The sequence below is a fragment of the Podarcis erhardii genome, assembly GCF_964252035.2.
Source record: "Podarcis erhardii genome assembly, chromosome: 10".
NCBI classification, from domain to species: domain Eukaryota; kingdom Metazoa; phylum Chordata; class Lepidosauria; order Squamata; family Lacertidae; genus Podarcis; species Podarcis erhardii.
This window is the reverse complement of record NC_138500.1, coordinates 70,859,938-70,879,395: the sequence shown is the minus strand read 5'-3', so window position 1 is coordinate 70,879,395 and position 19,458 is coordinate 70,859,938. Positions and strand designations below refer to the sequence as shown.

The 19,458-nt window shown below is 38.6% G+C and overlaps 2 protein-coding genes across 3 annotated transcripts in view; one reads left to right on the top strand and one right to left on the bottom strand.

The window, feature by feature from the left end:
* Window positions 1–19,458, bottom strand: part of FBXL13 (F-box and leucine rich repeat protein 13) — a 94,439-nt gene that overhangs the window by 55,844 nt on the left and 19,137 nt on the right. For both annotated transcript variants that reach the window (XM_081879123.1, XM_081879122.1), the window contains exons 10-12: window positions 8,348–8,400; window positions 7,688–7,788; window positions 1,925–2,054 (exon numbers count right to left, since the gene is read on the bottom strand). In XM_081879123.1, the coding sequence (XP_081735249.1) occupies window positions 1,925–2,054; window positions 7,688–7,788; window positions 8,348–8,400 (284 nt within the window). The remainder of the gene's footprint in view (window positions 1–1,924; window positions 2,055–7,687; window positions 7,789–8,347; window positions 8,401–19,458) is intronic.
* On the top strand, window positions 1,844–15,780 carry LRRC17 (leucine rich repeat containing 17). Its single transcript, XM_081879182.1, has 4 exons — window positions 1,844–1,984; window positions 11,940–12,833; window positions 14,575–14,730; window positions 15,211–15,780. The coding sequence occupies exons 2-4, from the start codon at window positions 12,077–12,079 to the stop codon at window positions 15,612–15,614; spliced, it is 1,317 nt and encodes a 438-aa protein (XP_081735308.1). The 5' UTR covers window positions 1,844–1,984; window positions 11,940–12,076; the 3' UTR covers window positions 15,615–15,780.

The window sequence follows — 19,458 nt, the reverse complement described above, 5'->3', positions numbered from 1 at the left end:
ATCACCATAGCTGGTAAAAACTGCTTCTTCTACATTCAGATTCATGTGCTAATGGTGGAATATATGACCCTTGATGACGTAATATGCACATGATTCTCTCCCCCCTCCCCCCATTAAGAGAATACCCCTATGGAGAAAAGTGGCAAGTATGAAGTAGCCTTCAAACTTTTGAAGTGAATCCAGTGGCACTGATTTAACAGGATGGGTCTAACCAAGGAGTGTTCAGCTCAAACTTCTATAAAGTTCAATGCTTCTTAACTGATAAGAACCACATACTGCTTGAATTCATACAATGTGCATTTTAATTTTAAAATTATTACACTGAAATTATTTTTATTATGAGACAAATTAAGGGCCCTTGAAACTTCACAGATGGGGTTCATAGATGTTTTTCAAACAGGATATACCGGTATTTTAAAGGTCTTTCCTCCCCCATTACCTCCCCACTAGCTTCCTTGCTTTGGCCTTTCACCCAGTCTGTATCTCCATTTCCTAACTTCACTCAATTAACACCCTCATTCCTGCCCCTTTACATTTCACCATAGCTTCTATAACCTGGTAAGAACGTAGGTTTTCTGCCTTTTACACTTTGTTTAGATTTGTTCTGTTTGTATTTTGTTGATTTATTGTATCCTGTTTCGGGGTAGAAGAAAAATATTAATGAATAAATAACAGGGACAGGCCTGTTGCAAAAGCCTCAGTAGCAGATAGGAAACCAAGGAGGTCTCAGATCCTTCTCTCAGCTCTCAACTACTCCAGCAACCACTGAGGCCATTGCTTCAGTTTTAACACAGAGGCAAATTCTTTTGGAAAGGGTTGTTTGGTATGTGAACTTGTCAATGAAGTCTCACCTGATCCCAGATGAGGGACATGGAAATGGAAAGGAATGACCTACCATTGCTGATAGGACACAGGGGTGGAAGGGTGTGTCTCTATATTCTAAACAGGGTGGCTGGAAATTGGGAAATAATGTGCAAAGTGAGTGCATGATTGGGCAGCTTTCATTCTTCTGTCGAGAACTTCAACTACTTTTACTACTTGATTTATGTATTTTGCTTGCATATGTGGTGATAGTGGGAAAGGGTTGAATAAGGGGAAATCCAATGTTTATTTATTTATTAAGTTTAATTTCCCCTCTTCTTCCCAAGGAATCCAATTTTCTGCAGTAGCTCTTGCAATTCATTCCTAGATGCTTTTACATTTCACCTTTATGTCTGCACTAGTGAGAATGGAGCAAGGTTCAATGTGCCTTTTGAAGTTATGTTACGATGGTAAAGGATGTCCCCACTGTATAGATTCTTACACATACGACAGTGTGCTGCCTAAATGAAGCAGTTCGAAAGAATAGCTGTACACCTCCCTGCAACAACAACAAAAAAGACTCTTGGGGGCTGGGGGCCAAGAGAGAGAGAAAGAGTGTGTAACACTCTCTCTCTCTGTGTATTTCCCTCTCTCGCTTTTAGTGGAAGGGTGGTAGTATGTTACCATGCTACATTCTTACACTTTACAAAAGAAGGAAAGTGATATTAGAAAGCTCACTGACAATCTGATTTCCTTTTCAGGAGCTTTATTTCTGTTTGCTCAGCAGAGGACCCTTGAGTATTGTTAATGTCTGCAAATTGTACGTATGGAAGCAAAAGCACAAAGCAAGCATGTTTTAAGTCCACCTCCAACAGCAATGCATGCTTTCATTATGCAATAAGGACTGGCTGTTTATAGTTAAAGACGCCCACTGGACAAAAGCCAAAAGCCTATAGTGCTATTCCTCAGGAAAATTTAAGCAGCTGTGGTAATGTAATTTAAAACCTCTCAAAACTTTGCTGCAGTGCCTGTACTACTTGATTATACCATGAGTGCTTGGTGCCGTCAGTTCTCTAAAGGAATCGCTTCGCTACAATATGAAAAAGAAAACTGAAATGCAAACCTGGAGGCAGCCCGAAATATCCAAGTAGATGAGCTTGTGACAACCTCTTCCAGAGCCGAGGTACAGTAAACCATTGTCTGTGAATTTTCTGCAATAAGCTAAACTTAAATACTGTAAATTGGGGCATCCCCTATGCCAGATAAAAGAAGAAGTCAGTTACTAAGATGTTGCATACAGATTTCTGGTGCAATTTGATACTGTAGCTAAAAAGCTTTCTAAGAACATGGGTGGATACTGGAATTTAATGGGAATATTCACTTTGCCTGAATACAAAAAAAGCTGTGTTTCACTTTTCTTTGTTGCATGTACTTTACACTGTTTAATAAGATTATTCACGAATCAAAGTCATCTTAAATGAAACCTGATTTTAAAATGATTTTCCTTGGTTGTAAACTCAAACGTTTGCACTAAATTAGAAATATATGACTCTCAAAGATTTTAAGGACCAAGTTGTAACATTAACTTCACATTGTTTTTTAAGCTTTTTGTGTTCAAAATGAAAACCAGAACTCTATCAAAGGATATTAAAGGCATAAAAAATTAAACATAATGTTAAACCATCCCTGCTTGTGTAATTGTTTCCATTAAGGTTTGACACAGCTATTCTAACAAAACAAAAATACAAAATAGTTGTGTGCTCGCATAACAACCTAAAGCTGTAATACGTTGCTATATCTGAAGTAAGCCTCATTGAGCATGGTGACATTTTTTGAGTAAATATGCACGGGATTGCACTGTGTGACTTATTAATAGGAAACGTTTATAACATATATCCAGTGACAGACAAAGGAAGTTGGTTAGACAATATGCACAGCAAATGAATACTCTGAAACTGTACTCTCTACAACTTCATTTTTATAATACATATTTAGGCATTATCATACTGAAGAGTATTAATTTTATACAATTATATAGTAGTTGAACTAAAATAAGAGATGCAATGCCACAATTACCACAAATGAAAGCTTGCAGAAGAAAAAATACACTGTATGATTAGGAGTAGACAACATGCTCTGCAAGAAATTTTAGTTCAGGAAAACATTTAAGGCAACTTCACAAGTCAGCAAAAGCCAAGCTGGGAACACCCACCATGATGAGTGTATGACGTCATGACCACTGCTTGTAAGACTTGGACTTTTGTGTTCTTAATGAATAAGAGAGGGAAAACTTTGCAGATAATAAGGGTTAAATTTAAAGACATATGGAAAGAAATATAAACAGTAAATATTTTTTTTTTTATTAAGACAAAAAGGCAGGTAAAGCATTCAGATAAACTTTTCTGTGAGAAGATAAACACCTAAGATCTTCCAGTAATAGCACATTAATTTTTAGGGGTACACACTGTGGATTATATTCTCAGTATGTACATCATTATGACATGTAACAATGAATGGTAACAGACTTCATCTTCTCTCTCATCTTCTCGCGCCAAAGTTAAAATGCTTTAGCTTGTACTAGTCAGTATCTAATATTCTTTATGACAAGAATGGGAACCTGTGGTCGCATAGATGTTGCTGGACTCCCAGCTCCCATCAGTCCCAGCCAAGCGCAGCCAATGGTCATAGATGATGGGAGTTGTACCACAGCAACATCTGGAGGATCATAGGGCCAATCCCTGCAATGGGTTTTAATTAGACTTTGTTCTTCTAGACTTCAGGTGTCTGTTAATATAACAATGTAATAAACAAATAAGTATTCAGAAGTCCCAAATGCATGGCTGAATTGAAACAAGCTTTTTACAACAATATATTTCTATGAAAATGTGTGTGTGCATACCTTTCAAAGAGAAGGGAGATTAGGTTACCTTTTATTTTATTTCCCTTGGAGGGATGCTCTATTAGATTTCTCAACATATGGGATGTATTGCATCCCCTATACTTGGCATTCACGTGGCAGTGCTTTTTGTGTCAGTCTCTTCAAAGCCCTGACTGAGTGTAGCCAATCAGACCGACAGAAAAGGAGGGTTCAAAGTGGGGATAATGTTTATTAAGGAAGTGCAGGCTCACAATGAATGAGCTTTGTTTGGCCCAGCAACATCACCAACTGTATGATTTATAAATGTTACTGAAGAATTGTGTTAAAATATAACATAGTACATAAGCTGCACCTAGTTGAGACTGCCAACAACAGGAAACTGGTGCAAAAACTAAGGGTTTTGTGGGAGGGGTCTTAAAGGAAATTTCAATCTGAGCTGTTTGCTTGTTTTCTTTTTGTGGTTGCAGGAGATAATGTGATTAGGACAACATAGCTTGGCAGGCGATATAACTTTTGCAAAGTTCAGATAGGAAAACTACAATATGGTATGCTGAAAACAGAAAGTTCATTCACACTGATCCAAACACATTAGTGCTGAGACAGAGAAGCAAAAGATGATTTAGCTATATTTAAATGGAATATTATTTTTGCAGGGGGAAATGTCAGCATTTGAAAAGGCTTTATGAACTTGGAGGCTACTTTGAAAATACCACTAGGCCACACTGGACACTAGAAAATGGCATAAGGATATAAAACTATACAGATCAGACATTTAAGGGGATTGTCATACTAGAGCTGATTCTAGCTCACAGCAAGATTTAACCCAGCTTTCATTTGCTGGTGTACACACAGGAACATGGGCACAAAGAACAAATTAGCTATTTAACAAACTACCTATATAACATACTTTCTTTCATTCAAGCAAATTATGACCAGTTGAAATGCATAAGGAAGGAGTCCAGGTGAAACATACTGAAGGCTTGGTTTCCAGATGTTTGATCATATTGGTTGCCTCCTCTGCACACGTTTCAGCTTGTCAAGATCTTTCTTAAATTGTGATGCCCAGAACTGAACACATTACTCCAGGTGTGGTCTGATCAAGGCAGAATAGAGCAGTACTATGACATTCCCATGATTGGGACACTATATTTCTGTTTATGCAATCTAGAATAGCATTAGCTTCTTTGCTGCTACATTACACTGTTGACTGTTAAGCTTGTAGTCTACTAAAACCCCTAGACCTTTTCTCATGTGCTACACCCAGACCAGATGTCCCCCATCTTATAATTGTGCAGCTGGTTCTTCCTGTCTAAGTGTAGAACCTTACATTTATCCCTACTGAATTTCATTTTGGCAGTTTGGGCCCAGTTCTCCATTCTGTTAAGGTAATCTCCAATCCTGATTCTGTCTTCAATACTTCTACAGCATTAGATACCTCTCCCAGTTTGGGTGTCATGCGCAAATTTGATGATCATCTTCTCAGTTTCATTATCCAAGTTGTTTATAAAAATGTTTACCAACAAATGCCTCCCATTTTTCTTTCTTGTTAGAATCATCTGCATTTGTGCCTTCAATATTTCACCTTTAAGAAACTTCCATCCATCCTGGACTCCCTTCTCTTTGAGTATTTCTAACATACAGTGGTACCTCAGGTTAAGTACTTAATTTGTTCCGGAGGTCCGTTCTTAACCTGAAACTGTTCTTAACCTGAAGCACCACTTTAGTTAATGGGGCCTCCTGCTGCTGCTGCCGCTGAGCCGCCAGAGCACGAATTCTGTTCTCATCCTGAAGCAAAGTTCTTAACCTGAAGCACTATTTCTGGGTTAGCGGAGTCTGTAACCTGAAGGGTATGTAACCTGAAGCGTATGTAACCTGAGGTACCACTGTACAGTGGGATCTCACACAGTAGTTCCTCAAGTTTGTTAAGGAAATCAGCCTTCTTAAAGTCCACAGTGCATGTCCAATGACACTCAGGTTTCCCTTGCCTCTGTCTAATGAAACCCAAGAGGACATTATTGTTTCCTCTCAATGTTCACTGTACTTCCACTTTGTTGATCTCTGGTGCTGGTGAGGCCTAGGTGCAAGATAGGTATGTGGAACTTGAATAAAAAACATGTGGCCCTCCATATGCCCTAGTGAACATAGCCCATTATCAGAGATGATGGTAGTTATAGTCCAACAACATCTGGAATGCTGCAAATTCCCAATACAAGAAGTCTCACTGAACTCAGGGAGCCTTATGCTTCACAACTGGTAGGGAGCTTCAGACATAAGATTTAGACTAGCTTGTGTTGTGTCTATGATTCTTAAAGTATATGCATAGTACAGAAGGGAGCAGGGAAGCAGCTAGAAGATGTTTCACAAGGGTTGACTTGTCAGTATTTTTGAAATTCCTGCCAAGAACCTTTTAGAAGTCCAGTATCTCACACTTTCCTATTATAGCCTTCCCTCATCGTGTCTTACCATGCATCCACATATTAGGGGATTAATCAGGCACATTGTGAGCTTCAGGGAAAGTAACAGAGAACCGGATTTAATGGCCTATTTTAATTAAATTCATTGCAATTTACCTCTAGAAGATGTGAACTGCCTCCTTCAGTTTGATAACCCTGGTATATGATAAGCATTTAATTTGCCAGTATAGCCTTGCAACCACTGACATAGAGGATTTGTTCTGCCCATCTCCTCCTGCATGGTCCTGTTTCCCTTGACCTCATTAGGTGACATCATTAGGTGAGGTGCTTTGATGTGCATCACCCCCATGCAATGCATGGTGAGAGGGCTTTCTCAACTGCAGCACCTACTTTACATTTGTCACAACCTCAGTAATTCTATACAGCTTCATCTCTACCTCCTGAAAACTTTTTCAGCAATTCTTTTTGCTGATTATCCACTTAAGTTTTTGTTTTGTTTTGTTTGTTTTAACTGTCCATCTTTTGTTGAATTTTAAAATGTTGTTGTTGTGGCTGTATTTTTAAATAGCTGTCTTTGTTAGCTGCCCTAACTGATTGAACTGGAAAGGTGGGCTATAACTATTCCAAATAAATGAATAACTAACTAACTAACTAAAACGTCTTGGGGTAAACTGCAGTAAAATCAAACATGCCATTAACACAGTTCTCTTTCATTGTCCAAATAGCTCCAAAGTGCCTAATCAGGATGCAAGTGTATAATAAGGTAATCATGGTGCTCTATTTAGCTCTAACCAAATTTATTTCATGGTCCTTTCCCAATCTGTTGTTTAGAAGTACAAATAACTGAGGCTATACATACATACCTGGGAGAAAGTCAATAGGACTTATTTCTGAGTGTATCAATAGGATCGGGCTGTGAACCTGTCATTTTCAGCCCCCTTATCTGTCAGACTCAGAGAATATCTTGTGTTTGTGGGCACAAAGGGGAAATTAGCAACTGGCCGGTAATGACTTAGATTTCCTGAATCTAGGGAGGGTTTCATGAGGAGTGGTTTTACCACTGCCTCCTTCAAGCAGGGAAGGACCACCCCCTCTTGCAAGGAGGCAATAATAACCTCCCTGGCCCCTAGTTGTCCCCTCTCTGCAAGTTTTTATCAGTCCATATTCTCAAGCCTTATTACTGTCAGTTCCACCACAGCCATGAAGTCCTCAGCCACCCCAGAGCCAGTTGCCTTGGCAGGGATGTTGAAGTCTCTCAAAACCAGTGGTCAATGTTTTATTGGAGAGAGGGTGCTGCCCCAGCTTTTTGATCACTGTTTTATTTGGGAGAGGGTTGTAGTAGTTTGCCTTTTTTTGGGGGGGGGGGCTCAGCACTGCCAACTTTTCTGCTGTGAAATTGTTGTTGTTTTCTGGCACCCACACCAGTTTCCTACAATTTCAAATGTGTCTCTTGGTCCAAAAAGTTGGGGGACACTTGTTTCCATATTACAGTGATAGTCAGCGAGAGAGAGCAGCTGATCTTTATAAAGGTGGAATCTTTCTTCTATTGTTATACTAAAATTCAGAATTTATTTATAAAACAGATTGTTTTTACCTTGACAGAAGTCTTAGTGTTCCATTTGTGATATCTGTGTGAGATAAATTTAAGTAAAGGATTGCTGGGCAACCTTCTGTTACAAGCCTTATTAGTTCATCCTGTTCAATAAAGAAAATCATAAATGAAATTGGCTTCATTTTTTAAAGTAAATAATATGGCTCTATATCAGATGCATTTTTTCAGTTCACACTATACTTCAACGGCATACCTAGACATCTGATAATAAATTGGACATGCAATAATAATATTTAGCATCATCTACTGTAACCACATTCTTAACATAATACAACATATAAATGTAACTAAGATAACCAGAATCTTTAGGTGGAATAAATGACCTCTTTTGGTTTTCAAAATGGCCTCCTTAAATTGTTGTTTCTGGTCCATATTTGGCCCATGGTCTGGAGGCTCCTCACACCAGTGTAGACTGAAGTTGGAAGTCTATACACTTTTCCTTGATTACAAACCATGAAATCATATGGGTTTCCTATTCAAACTTCATAATATTTGGACTTTAGCCATATTATGCTACATAAATAGAGCACAGCTTTTCATTTTAAAAATGTTGTGTCTTCTCTAGAAATCGAAATTAGAACTAAAATTTATTATATCTGAATTACATTAAGGCTATTTCGAATTTGTTGTATGAATACTTACATTTAACCCTTGGCATTCAGTGACATTTAAGTCTTGCAAATTCTTACAGTGAGCTAAAATAAATATAACACCAAATTAGTATCTTGCATTACTTGAAAACATCAGCGCATATCTAGCAGTTTTCAGTAACATAAACCCAAAATCAGCAATGTAATGGGAAAGAATGAAATATATTTTATACCAATGGTCAGTAACACTGGAGATATGTCATTTCATTGGGATTACACAATGTTTTCATTGTTAAAAGATAGTTTTGCTTTTTCCAGGGACACCCCCTTACACACACATCACCAAAGGAGTGTAGTTATTGCTCTGTTAACACACATTCTCAAACAGTAAGATAAGCCACCCTGTTGAGGCTTGGACAAGATGCCTGTGACAGCATGTCACTCCTCTGACAGCTCCTAGACTTAATTGGGTCAAGAATGTAAACTTAATGAGTATTGATACTATGAGTGAACAGGGACATTACAAGCCTTTTTTGTCCTGTGACATCTCAACCCATGCTATGGGTCCATCTTGTTTAATGGCCTCACTTTCCTATGATCCCCTTGCCTCCAGGATGAAAAGATAATACAGACCACTGGGCAAACCTCTTTGTCCATTTGGTTTTAGAACTAGATCATATTACTATAACACTGGAACCTAGAGGTGAATGGGGCTCGCTCCCAGGTAAATGTGTATAGGATTGCAGCCTACATGTACAGGACAGAGTGAATCAACATCTTATCCTGTACACCACAGATTAGAAACCTGTGACCTCAAGATATTGCTTGAACATGACTCCCATCACCTCTGACCATTGATGGTGTTAGCAGACACTGAAATGGAGTCCAATGACATCTGGAGGGCCACTTTCCCATCCATGCTATTAGGCTGCAATCCCAGACAGTATTTTCATGGAACATGGTATTGTACCAGACAAGGCAGTAGAGCAAATATTTAGAAGCAGGCTAAGAAGAATCATAAGATCATGAGAGGGCAAAGCTCAGTGGTAGAACATCTGCTCTGCATGTGTACAGAAAGTCTCATGTCCAATCCCCAGCATCTCTAGGTTGAGCTAGGAGAAAATATGAAACCGTGGAGACTCTGAAACTCTGCTGTCAGTCAGTGTTAACCAGCGCTGGAAAACTTCTGGCCTATGGAAAGCCAGAGGTTCAAGAGCAGCATCAGCAGTGGACAGGCTGGGCAGGTCCATCTTCTATGTTCCAAGGGTGGACCAAACCTTCATAGTCTTTTCTCTGGTCTGCGCTGGAAGCCCTTCTCCCTGGGAGCCAGACAATATGACTCCCATCACCTCTGACCACTCATGGTGCTAGCTAACTCCAGTTCCACTGCCAGACTCCGCCCTCCTGCCCAGCCACATCAGGCAGATTCCTGATGCTTCCTACTCCTTGCCCAACAGTCATGTCAGGCCACAATGACCACCAGGTAAACCAGTAACAGGGTATTATTATCTTTAATGTGGAATTCACCTTTTTCAAAGGTGCCACACACTGGGTCAACATTTTAATCAAGCTATCCACAAAGACCCAAGGTCTCTTTCCTGTGTAGTCACTGCTATTTCAGACTATTAACTTATACGGGAAGGAAGGATTTCTTTTCCCAGTGTCCATCACTTAACACTTGTTTAAGAGAGCAAATGAAATTCAATGTAATTCCCATTCACTCGCTTTCATTTCAAGAAATACAAGGCAGTTCACAAACAAATAAAGTCAACAGCAAAATAACAAGAATAAACATATAGCTACCAAAAATAAAAATGCACTGTAAAACAGCTACATTAAAATACCCATAATTAAAATATATAACAAACCCCTTAAAACAGCATAAGAGTTACAACAACAATTATTACCAAACACAACCAACCAAGCTTGGGAACCACTAACGTCTCACAATATCAATAAAAATAAATAAATAAATACACAAAGAACCTACCCATGCGATGAACTGTGAAAAAGACTATGAACTGACTTGGAGAAAACAGATGTACAGTTCCCTGTTTTTCCGTTTGCTTTGTACCACAACCCCCCCATAAAAACTAATAAAAAACCAAAAAAACTGAGCCATCCTAAAAACAAAACAAATCGAATTACTACAAGCGATGAAAGTCAGGAGATCAGGGAAATGCTTTATAAGCAGGTGTATCTTCAGGAGTCAATGGAATGCCAATACTGATGGGGCATTGCATATTTCAGCCAAGAAGGGCATTCCATAGTACTGCTGTCACTAATGAAAACGGCTGCTTCCATGTTTACTACAAGCCAATAATCATCAGACTATGGCAAAACTAATTGGGTTCCATTTGTTGGCCTAAATGCCCTTACAAATTCATTCCCTGAGTTCCCTGTATCAGGTGATACTGTATCAGGTATAATGGTGTGTGACATCATCATCATTTGATAATAAATAAATAATTTATATCTCCATTTAGGAGGGAAGCTCACCATTATTATCACAGCCGAAATTATTTTCAATACACAATGTGCTGATTATTATGGAAAAGATATTGAAATGTCAGCTTTAATTCACTATAATTTAGGACACCAGTCATGAAAGACCTACATTGACTCCCAGTACAATTCTGAGCACAATTCAAAGTACTGGTGCTGAACTTTAAAGCCCTAATTGGCCTCAGCCCAGTATACCTGAAGGAGCGTCTCCATCCCCATTGTTCATCCTGGACACTGAGGTCCACCTCTGAGGGCCTTCTGGCGGTTCCGTCACTGCGAGAAGCAAAGTTACAGGGAACCAGGCAGAGTGCCTTCTTGGTAGCGGCGGCTGCCCTGTGGAATGCCCTCCCATCAGATGTCAAGGAAATAAACAACTGACCTTTAGAAGACATCTGAAGGCAGCCCTGTATCAGGAAATTTTTAATGTCTGATGTTTTACAATTTTTTTATATATGCTGTAAGCCACCCAGAGTGGCTTGGGAAACCCAGCCAAATAGAATTATAGAATAGAATCATAGAATCATAGAGTTGGAAGAGACCACAAGGGCCATCGAGTCCAACCCCCTGCCAAGCAGGAAACACCATCAGAGCACTCCTGACATATGGTTGTCAAGCCTCTGCTTAAAGACCTCCAAAGAAGGAGACTCCACCACACTCCTTGGCAGCAAATTCCACTGTCGAACAGCTCTTACTGTCAGGAAGTTCTTCCTAATGTTTAGGTGGAATCTTCTTTCTTGTAGTTTGGAACCATTGCTCCGTGTCCGCTTCTCTGGAGCAGCAGAAAACAACCTTTCTCCCTCCTCTATGTGACATCCTTTTATATATGTGAACATGGCTATCATATCACCCCTTAACCTCCTCTTCTCCAGGCTAAACATGCCCAGCTCCCTTAGCCGTTCCTCATAAGGCATCGTTTCCAGGCCTTTGACCATTTTGGTTTCCCTCCTCTGGACACGTTCCAGTTTGTCAGTGTCCTTCTTGAACTGTGGTGCCCAGAACTAGACACAGTACTCCAGGTGAGGTCTGACCAGAGCAGAATACAGTGGCAATAGGCGGAGTATAAATAAAATTATTATTATTATATTTTATTATTAATTCTAGGGTAATATCTCACTAATATTCTGCTTTTCTTCCAACAGAGCGATTCCTCAAACCCTTGCTGTGCCTCCTTGATTCAGAACCACGCTAGTTAAAGGCTTCCAAACTCAGATTTCAAAGGAATACTCTGACTGTTCCAGCTGTTGTACAAAATAATTGGGACCAGCTGGATGTCAGGATGCAAGTGGTTACAATTATAATACTACTTTTCTTTTGCAAAGCAGCTGACTTTAGGAAGACAAGAAATGGAAGTTCAAGAAACAAAGCAAATAATGGAAAGTCAAACGGCTTAAGAAGAGCATCGGGCACTGTCAAGCGCTACACCCCAGGCCCCCCATGTGATGTGTACACCTATCTTCATGACAAATACTTAGATTGCCAAGAAAGGAAACTGACATTTGTATTGTCTGATTGGCCTGAAGATTTAAAACACATGCTCCTAGCAAGAAATAGAATTCGCAAGCTGAAGAACAACATGTTTTCCAAGTTCACAAAATTAAAAAGTCTAGATTTACAACAGAATGAGATATCAAAAATTGAGGATGAAGCTTTTTTCGGTTTAAATAAACTCACTACACTTTTACTGCAGCACAATAAGTTGAAAATCCTGTCTGAGGAGGTGTTTATTTACATGCCTCTTTTAATTTATTTACGCCTGTATGATAATCCATGGGACTGCAACTGTCAAATAGAAACTCTTATAACGATGCTGCAGCTTCCAAGAAACAGGAACTTGGGAAATTATGCTAAATGTGTACACCCAACAAAACTAAAAGGTCAAAAGCTCAAGCAAGTAAATTCAGAGCAGCTGTGCATTGAAGGGGAAAGACCAGACTCTCCTATTCCAAAACCTAAACCCATCAGACCTGAATTTGACTCTTCTCTCTGCCACATCTACATGTTTCCTGTACAGACAATGGACTGCAGAAAAAAAGGTTTGTATAAGCCAAATACATGTTACCTTTTATTTGCTGATTAATGACCATTAAAGTTATCATTATGAAACTTTACCCAAGGTAATGGAAAGGTGGGGTATATTTTAAAAAATATTTTAGGCTGTAAGCCTTTTGACTGTTACCTGACAGTAAAACAAATAGCATTCAAGTAATTACTTGTCAGTAGACATGCAGAAGATTACAGTTGGTGCTTATCTAGCCCAAGCAGTGGAATTTTTCACCTATCCATTATCCATTATTATTATTATCCATAATAATCAATAGACTTATGATAAAAACTTATAGCATCCTGATTACAAAATAACAAAAGTGGGCATATGTGCCTTAAGTGTGTCAGAAGCAAGCAGCCTGGAAGTAGGATGAGCGTGTAGCCCTATAATACATTTAGCAGAAATATTAGTGGTTTAATCAAACAAATTGTGCCATCCTATAGAGAAGCCTGCATCTACCTACCACCCATGACTACAAGAAAATTAATTTAGAATAAAAATAATTTAGAGTAATTTATCTTTCAAGCCCCATGTCTTGTAACTGACCCACGTCTACTCAGAAATAAACCTCATTGTATTCAAAGTAAGTGGAATTAGGTCTGAGGCCTTAATTTGTTTCTACTTGAATTTTAAAAACCAATGAACTGCATTGTTCATTATTGCTATTTTCAAATGGAAAGAAGTTATCTCTTTTGTTACCTGTAGACTTTATCTGTACTCCTCAGTTACATTCCAAAGCTCTTTAGCAAAGTAGGAAGAAACATCTGAATTCAACTGCTAAAAATGTTTAAAATGTTCATATATTGGCATGAGCAGATTATTAAATGGAAAAAAGATTTGTGCAAAATAAACCAATGGCAGCAGAACATAAAATACTAGATGAAAGTTTGAATGAATTTTGGATTGGATTTAGGGATGTTTGTACACCCCTGCCTAAACAAATTTAAAAACAATAGAAATTAGGGAATAATATATGGAAGGCAGCAAAATATTATCCATATTCAAACTCCTGCTCTAAAAGACCATTCATCCACCAACCTGTCAAACTGCAACCCCTGCACCTGACAACCACACAAGCTATCTTCAAACTAAATAGCACCAGCTGAGTTTTAAAAAGTGACCCAAGCCACAAAGTGCAGAGGAAGACAAACTTCTCAATGTTGTGAATTGAGAATCAATAGCAACATCAGTGTGAACTGGTGAATCAATCGCAACATTCTTCATAAAATGTAATTCAATAAGGCAGCCAGAAAACAATGCTCTACATTGTCTACAACATGGAAAGGACACTTTTTGGCACAATCTGTACTACTTGTAGATTTTTAAGATGGTTTCTTTAGCACCTCAGTTGGTTTACTTTGTTTCAAACTCTCAGTGGGTACACTGATTCTCTGAAGTTGGTGATACAAAAACTAAAGGAGTAATGGGCAATGTATTTGGGAATAGGATATGCACACGAGGCTACCACCTTACTGAAGCTAAGTCGGTGTGAGTCTGGTCAGTGTTGGATGAGAGACCATGTAGGAACCACATGTATGCTACCTGGGATTCCATAATGGAAGAAAGGTGGGGTATAAATAGAAGAGAATAACTTTTAAAAACAAAAGAAGACTCAAGAATGCACATGAGTAGTCTATGTTGGTATATGGATAGATGGAAAACTATGTTGTGGCGGGGACTATGGCTTTCCATAATATATATGTATATATATTTCTTCTTTCCTTCTCAAGAATTAAAGAAAGTTCCCGGTAACATCCCTCCAGATGTAGTTAAACTTGATCTATCTAACAATAAAATCAACCAGCTACGACCCAAGGAATTTGAAGACATGAATGACCTGAAGGTATTAAACCTCAGTAGTAATGGAATAGTTCACATAGACCCAGGTGAGTAAACTTTATTATGATATATCAAACTATAGTGAGTTTTAATAAATGCTTTCATGATACAAAAGGTGGCTCATTTCCTCAAAATGTCATTTTTAATAATTATGAAATAGTAAGAAATAGCAGTTGAATATCTATCAAATCTAAGAGAATTCCACCTATGGGAAGCAACAACAGTCACTGATTAATCAGATTGTTTTAGAGTGCAATATTATGCATGTCTTCTCAGAAGCAAGCCTACTGAATTCAATACAACTTACTCCTAGATAAATTTGTATAGGATTACACTGTTAATCTCTATTTTGGGTCTGGTACAGAAGACTCACAATAATGTTCAGAACATTGTGCCTCTCTTGTTTCTTTAAAACACAACCACAGTGAATCTCAGCCAAGGTTTAATGGTACTAACACATATCTCTATGGTTGTTGTTATTCCTACGCAGTAGATATGTAATCCTAGTGTTTACATTTTTTGTACAGCTGCATTTGCAGGACTCATGAACCTGGAAGAATTGGATTTATCAAACAACTCCCTGCAAAATTTCGAATATGGAGTATTAGAAGATTTGTACTTTTTGAAAATACTGTGGCTTAGAGAAAATCCTTGGAGATGTGACTACAACATTCATTATCTTTTCTACTGGTTGAAGCACCACTACAGTGTTCACTACCATGGTTTAGAATGTAGAAAACCTGAGGAATTCAAAGGCTGGTTTGTTGGGAAATATGTCAGAAGCTATTATGAAGAGTGTCCCAAAGATAAGCTCCCTATTTACCCAGAAACATTTGAACAGGATACCGACGATGAAGAATGGGAAAAGCACAAAGAATATCCAGTTCAAACAGGAAAGAAACATGGGGTAATTGTCACTGTAATAGGTTAATTTGATCACTGCCACATTCAATCCTTTAATATTTTTGTAAGAAAAAATGGTAGTTTATATTTTTGTTAAATGCAATGTATGTTCATGAGGGATTATCTGTTAAAATATTTTTGGTACTAATCACATGATGACATTACCTTTTTCCTTATAAACTTACTCTTTTTAATCTGTTTTGTGTCATTTTTGCCGAATTGGTAACCATTTGCAAATTTTTAACGCAAAGGCATATGATTTATTGCAGTGTAATAAACTAAACCTCTTTAGAGAGTTGGGCTTAAACATCCTAAAACTTGAAATCCATGTTTAACCAGAAGTAAGTTGCACTATGTTCCATGGAGCCTACTCCCAGTTAAGGGTTCACAGAATACTGTCATCCACTGCAATCTGTTGAATATTGTAACTGTAACAGAAGGCGCACACATCCAACTTTATAATGAGGCACAAAAAGGCAACCAGTGCCTAGATCTGGACAAGGACAAAATCATCTGAGTCAGGGGATAGGCAGCCAAAGTCCAACTTGTAATTACTGGATCCTTCCCAACTACTCTATTCTGAACTTAAAAATGGAAAGCATAATGCTGGTAGTCAACAAAAGAGGTTTAAAGACTGTCTCAAGGCAAATCTAAAAAAATGTAGTATAAACATCAACAATTGGGATGCACTTGCCTGCGAGCGCTCCAATTGGAGAACAGCCTTTACCAAAGGTGTCATGGGCTTTGAAGACACTCAAACTCAGGACGCAAGGGAGAAACGTGCTAAGAGGAAGGCACGCTTGGCAAATCCACATCATTATCAACTCCCACCGGAAACCTATGTCCCTGCTGTGGAAGGACGTGTGGATCCAGAATTGGCCTCCACAGTTACTTACAGACTCATGGTTAAAACCGTGTTCATGGAAGACAATCTTACTCGGCTACGAGTGATCGCCGAAGAGAGATAGTAGAAGGGTTAAAGCAGGTGAATGAGACCTGAGCCTATTTAGACATAATAGTACTCAGTTTTGGGTTTTCAGAATGATTTGGTTCAGAAGGGGATAAACAATCACATAAAAAGAAAATAAATCAGATATTCTACAGTCACTCACAAATGGGGTATCTTCAGCTGATGTGCTCCTAACATAGGACGTGTTTTGGCATGGAATGGCAGAGCTTCCCCAAGGTAATGTGACAAAAAAAATCTCAATACCACCCTATTTGATGTAGGGTGTCGGAAGGGTGCAATCCAGACTAATCTGTATCATAGGCTTGTTGAGAGGTTAAAGTAGAAAGGGGGAGAACAACGTGTGCCACCTTGCAGTCCTTGGAAGAAAAGCAGGATATCAATGTAATAAATATATAAAAATATTGACTTATATAAAGAAGGAAAATATTGAAACTCTGCAGAGGAAAAATGTACATCAGTTCTGATCAGTCATGACATTTGTCCCACAGTACAAAACTGGTGACTGACAAACCAATGATGTAAATTCAGATTCAAGGAAAATCCACTATCTTTCCTACATCAATGAAACTATCAAGGCGTGAGCCAAGCTTAAGATTAAGATCAACTTCAGTTTTAATCTGTAGCCTCATCATAGCTGCAAGAATGCTTTGAATTGAAAAAAGCTGCTTGTAAACTCTAGCAGAGCTTCACAAACTGAAAATACTCCTCCAATAACCCTAAAGGTTCACATGTGTTATTTGGCTTGAAAATCATTTTCTGGAATCCAAAGAGCCTACATGAATTATACCCGGGGGCTGATTTATCTTTATAGCTATAGCCCCTGGAATATTGCTCTGGAGGATCCTCGGTCCTTCAGGAATACCTTCGGGTGGGGCACAAGGAGCTCTGGCAGGAAGAAGGAATAGCTAGCTAGGGTTGTGTGTGTAACACTTACACTCTCTCCCTCACCGCTCCAAATTAAAATGAAATAGACGGAAAACTGGCAACTTACCTTTAAATTTTCTGCAAAGTTGTCCAGGAACGCCTCCTGTTATTTTTTACTTTTATTCCGTTACACTGTGATCCTATACAGTGGTGCCTCACAAGACGAAAAGAATCCGTTCCACGAGTCTCTTCGTCTAGTGGTTTTTTCGTCTTGCGAAGCAAGCCCATTGACAGTTTAGCGGCTTTAAGCGGCTTATCGGCTTAGCAGATAAGCAGATAAGCGGCTTAGCGGCTTAGAAAAAGGGGTGGGAAGGGGAAAAAACCCGCAGGAACTCGCAAGACATTTTCATCTTGCGAAGCAAGCCCATAGGAAATTCGTTTTGCGAAGCACCTCCAAAACGGAAAACCCTTTCGTCTAGCGGGTTTTCTGTCTTGCGAGGCATTCGTCTTGCGGGGCACCACTGTACACATATATTCAGAAGTCCCCATGAGTTCTGTGGTGTATACCCCTAGATATGTGGCACAGGATTGCATAAAGCATTATTTCCTACAGTGATCTCAAGTATTGAAGAACTGACTACTAAGAGGGAAATACCTTCCTGTGGGTCCAAAGTAAGATGCAGGTGCCTGGCTAAATTTTAAAAGTTGAAACTTACAAAATATTTTTAAATATCCGTTATGATCCCCCCCCCCCCCCCCGGAAACGGTCTTAGTTATTCACAGTATAGAAAGACAGGAAAGGAAGACAAGGCAGATATTGGACTCAGAATAACACAGCTGTTGTTGTTGGGGGTGGGCTGGATTTACAGGCGACTTGAAGCCAGTTGCTGCAGGAAGAGAGTCTGCAACACTACAGAGTAAAAGAAAAATGGGAGGGATCTAATGTTTGACATTTGAAGCTGCAGCCCAGAAGCCAAACAAGTTCCAGGGGAATAAAGTGTTACTTCAGTGGCTAATAAAGTCTAAAACTGCTGAAATAGAAAAATGAGTGAATCCTGAATGGCCCCACAGAATTGCTAGAACAGGAAATGGGAACCTTAAACAGGCAGCGGAATTGTGTTAAAGCAGCAGTGCATTTTTTTATTTACTAGAAAGATTCATGGCTAAATTGGTAAATAATTCTTCTTCCTAATCGGCCAAAGAAAAGTTCAGAAACTGGAATTTAGCATGAGAAATAGCTTTGAAAAGATAACTAGCTCTATAACTAACCTTCTTCAACTGGCAATTCATGGATGAATAATTAATTAATTACAATATGCCCAAGAAAGTGGGGACATCAAAAAGGGTATATAGACCTGAATTGTAGCAGTAGGACTAGTGGTGGTCATGACTCAAAATGAAATCTGAAAAATAACTTAAAATAGGGAAGTGTTTCGCTTTGTTCCTAAATTATTATTTTTTAAAAAACCTACCTCAATTGAGCCATGATACAGTTTATTGGCACAAAAACTTAATCATCAAGGGAAAGGGGAGGATGCACAATTCTCAGCTACACAAAGGATAAAATGATTTCCATGTCCAAGTATTTTTAAACTTTTCAGATACAAAGTTTATCATACTCATATATTAAACTTGAAACAAATATTGCACTGTATTCATCTGCATTATAGTCTTAAATGCAGGAGTATGTAGAATGTTTGTAATATTATATTGTTTTGGTTAACATTTCTTCATCATAGAACCTTAATTTTAAAATGTGTGTCTTCCAGAACAATAACAAAAAGGCCATAGCATCTGAATTACCTTCATTATTTTACCAATAATGTGAAAGGAAGACTGATTCAACTCAAAAGCTCCAAAGAGTTTAAATGTACTGTAAATTTTCCAATGAACCAAAAAGAAAGACTGTAGGTATGGAACACCTAAGACAGAACAAAGGTTTGCAACAAGAGAAACCAAGAAAAAAAGAAAATACTTGGGCTCAAGGCAGAGTAGAATGGAGTGTGTTCATTCGGCAGCACAGTCTTCAAATTTTAAT